The sequence below is a fragment of the Cajanus cajan genome, chromosome 2 (genome assembly GCF_000230855.2).
Source record: "Cajanus cajan strain Asha chromosome 2, NIPB_CcT2T_4, whole genome shotgun sequence".
Classification (NCBI taxonomy): domain Eukaryota; kingdom Viridiplantae; phylum Streptophyta; class Magnoliopsida; order Fabales; family Fabaceae; genus Cajanus; species Cajanus cajan.
The window spans coordinates 56,375,349-56,378,965 of NC_138518.1; the positions used below are offsets into that span (position 1 = coordinate 56,375,349).

The window sequence follows — 3,617 nt, forward strand, 5'->3', positions numbered from 1 at the left end:
GACAAATATGTTCAGGGTTCGTACTCGACCTTTAGTGAGATGAATGAAGGTTCGGATTCAGCCTTTTACGAAGGCGTCGAGGTTCGTATTCGACCTCAGACAAATATGTTCAAGGTTCGTACTCGACCTTTAGTCAGAGTGTCGAGGTTCGTACTCGACCTTGGATAAATGTGTTCAAGGTTCGTACTAGACCTCAAGTTGAGATGAATGAAGGTTCGGATTCGACCTTTTACGAAGGCGTCGAGGTTCGTATTTGACCTCGGACAAATATGTTCAGGGTTCGTACTCGACCTTTAGTGAGATGAATGAAGGTTCGGATTTGGCCTCGGACAAATATGTTCAAGGTTCGTACTCGACCTTTAGTGAGAGTGTCGAGGTTCGTACTTGACCTCGGATAAATATGTCGAGGTTCGAACTCGACCTCGGATAAATATGTTTAAGGTTCGCTTTCGTCCTTCAACAGAAAAATAAGAAAATGAACTGAGCAAAGATGAGTAATTTTATTTATTATGTCTGTGTGCCTCGTTAAAAACCCTCTCAGTCAAAAGCTGGGGCGGGAAAAGAGTGCACAACTTTGTTCATTCTGGAAGAAAAAGAAGACATGAAACCTAAGGAGCTATAGTGGGGGAATTTCCCTTGGTTTGCTTGCTGGACGAGATCTTCAGGCTCTCGGCGTAGCATTGCCGGGCTATTTTCTGATCAGCTTTGACGGAGATGATTTTACCGTCCTTACCTGGAAACTTCATGGTAAGGTGCGGGGTCGACACTACTGCCCCGAGTTGGTTCAGGGTTGGCCTTCCGATAATGATGTTGTAGGAAGTGTTGGCTTCCACGAGGAGGTATCGGACCATAACCCGCCTTGTATCCGGTGGTGTTCCGAAAGTCGTCAGCAAGTCCACGTACCCCCGAGTGTGAACTCGCTCTCCTGCGAAGCCGACTAGGGGCTCCGTGTGTGGTTGAATGAGAGAGTGGGGGACGTCTAGCTTGAGGAAAGTAGGCCAGTACAGGACGTCGGCCAAGCTTCCTTGGTTAATGAGTGTTTTCTGCACTTTCCAGTTGGTAATCTCCACCATGATGACCATAGGGTCATCCTGGTTAGGGCTGATGCTGGCGTAGTCTTCATCGGAGAAGGAGATCGGCGGCGAGCTTTGGTGTGGGGCCGAGGTGGTGGAGTGGACGCAGTTGATGCTTCGCAGGTGTCTTCTTCGGGCCGAGCTACTGGCGCCTCCTCCAGCAAAGCCACTTGCTATTGTGTTGATTATTCCCCGTAAGGGAGCCGACTCTGTCTCTTGGCTTATCTCGGCTTGTATTGCACCGTTAGCATTCTGTTGGGAGCCCGGGTGTGAGTCAGCGCGAGCTCCTGAACCTCGACCCCTACCTCGTCCTCGACCTCCATAACCGCCTCTGTTACCCTGTTGTCGCTGGATGTACTGGCCGAGGTGGCCCGCCTGAATGAGCTCCTCGATGCGATCTCGGAGCGTGCGACATTCTTCCGTGGTGTGACCATGGTTCCTGTGGTACCAATAGTGCTTGGACTTGTCGGCGCTGTTGGGAGTGTGACCCGGTGGTGGAAGGGCGAGCAGGTTGTTGTTGTTGGCTTCCTCCAGGATGTGCACCCTAGGTGCGTTCATGGGAGTGTAGAAGTCGTATCTCCCCCCTCTGTTTGCTCTAGCCGGCTTCTTGAATTGGCTATCATTGTTGACTTTTACCTTATCTTTGTGACCCTGTTCTGGCTTCATGGGGCCCTTTCCGCGAACCTGGTCACGGAAGGCAGAGTGCTCCTCCATCTGAATGTAGCCTGCGCCGCGGGCCCGCAGCTCGTCCATGTCGCGGGGGGCGTCGCGACATAGGCTATCAATGAATGGCCCAGGTTTGAGTGCCATGAGCATGGCGTGCAGGGCGACCTGGGGATTCAGGTTCCGGATTCTCACCGAGACGCTGGAGAAGCGTTCCATGAAAGCTCGCAGAGGTTCGTCGTCATTCTGTCTGAGGTTGGCTAAGGCGGCCGAGGTTGTGTGGTGAGGTCGGCTGGTGGCGTACTGCGCCATGAATCGCCTTATCAGTGTGCTAAAACTGTCGATGGACCCGGTGGGCAGTTGGGTGTACCAATGAAGTGCGGCTCCCTTGAGTGAGGTCGGAAAAACCCTACACAATATAGCGTCACTGTTAGTGTAGAGGTTTACCTGGGTTATATATGAATCGATGTGTTCGTCGGGGTCCGTTGTGCCGTCGTAGCGATCGAGGTGGAGGGGTTTCCACGCACGGGTAGTGGGGTCTCCATAATGTCGTCTACAAAAGGATGACGGCGAAAAGGTTCTTGTCCTTCTGAAACATGAGTGGGGGCCCTGCTGGTACCCTACCCCGACTTGTGTGTCGATGCGTGAGATCGGTGCGTGGTAGGCCGTGAAGTTGGTGCCTTGGTCGTCGTTCGGGATTGGGAGGCCGAATGTTCCTCCTCCTCATGAGTGTCGCTCTCATGTGGAGGCTGATTGGAGTGGTGTCGAGGGAGCTGGGCGCGGATGCGCTCATTCTCGGCTCGCAATGCTGCGAGGTCTGCTTCATTGGCGGTCCGTATCGCCGTTATGTCGCTTTTGTGCTGGGCACGCATATTTCGAAGATCGGCATCGTGTTGTTGCCGCATCTGCTCGACTTGGTCGATCAGTCACCTCAAGGTTGCAGCGTCACTATCCATTGTAGTTGAGTGGTCTGCCTCATCTATTACTCGTCTGGTGTGGCTTTTGGTAGAAACCATACAGGTGGCCGATGAGGGATGTCTCTATCGGCCCCACGGTGGGCGCCAAATGTTCTTACCGGAATTTGGTCGTAGAGGTGATCCGTCCAGTAAGATCGGCGAGCCTCCTTTGCTAGTACGTTGATGCTCCAAGATGGGGGTGGTACCTGCAAAAGAGACTCTGATGCTAAAGTTAGGATTTGCATGAATAATAGTCTCATATATATAATGCACGTACCTTGGAGTGATCTAGGTTTGCCTTGGGCTTTTGGGCTTGAGATAAGATATATCATGATATAATGTAATGTGATATGATATGATATAGTTGAAGGGCGGATCTGATCCGGGGCGAGATCCTCGGGATCAGGTGTGATTTGCTCAGATACCGGGCTGACATCGCGCAACGCGTGCCCGAGGTCGCCTTTTTGCATTGCTAATCCGGGCTAGGAGCCCGGGTGCGAAGTACGGTTAGTACAATTTTTAATTTTAAAAATTTTGTTTTAATATTTTAAATCATTGATAATATATTTAAAAGTAATAGATTAAGATAATTTTAAATGATTAATTAAATTTAACGTGATATTTTTACTAATAAGATATTAATTAATAAATTTTATATAATAATATTTAACAATTTTTTAAATATTAAATATAAGAATTAAAATAAAATTTTCAAAAATTATAAAAATTAAAAAGATTAATTTTAAATTTAAGGTATTAAAAATATATTATTTTAAATTCAAAAAATAAAAAATATATTTAAGCATTTTGATAACTTCAACCAGTTCTAAAGGCACAAACTATACAGTACCCTTTACTCATAGTAAGGATTCAAATTGCCGACAAATATTCTTGGCATTTTTTTGATTTTTGCTCCATGTTGCAC

General features: G+C 48.1%; 1 protein-coding gene across 1 annotated transcript; it reads right to left on the minus strand.

Annotated features, from left to right (window-relative positions):
- Window positions 1-608: 608 nt before the first annotated feature.
- On the minus strand, window positions 609-2,048 carry LOC145955064 (uncharacterized). The gene is made up of 2 exons (XM_083069770.1): window positions 1,617-2,048; window positions 609-1,325 (listed from the first exon to the last, which is right to left on the minus strand). Exons 1-2 carry the CDS (start codon window positions 2,046-2,048, stop codon window positions 609-611), a joined length of 1,149 nt encoding a protein of 382 aa, XP_082925896.1.
- Window positions 2,049-3,617: the final 1,569 nt, after the last annotated feature.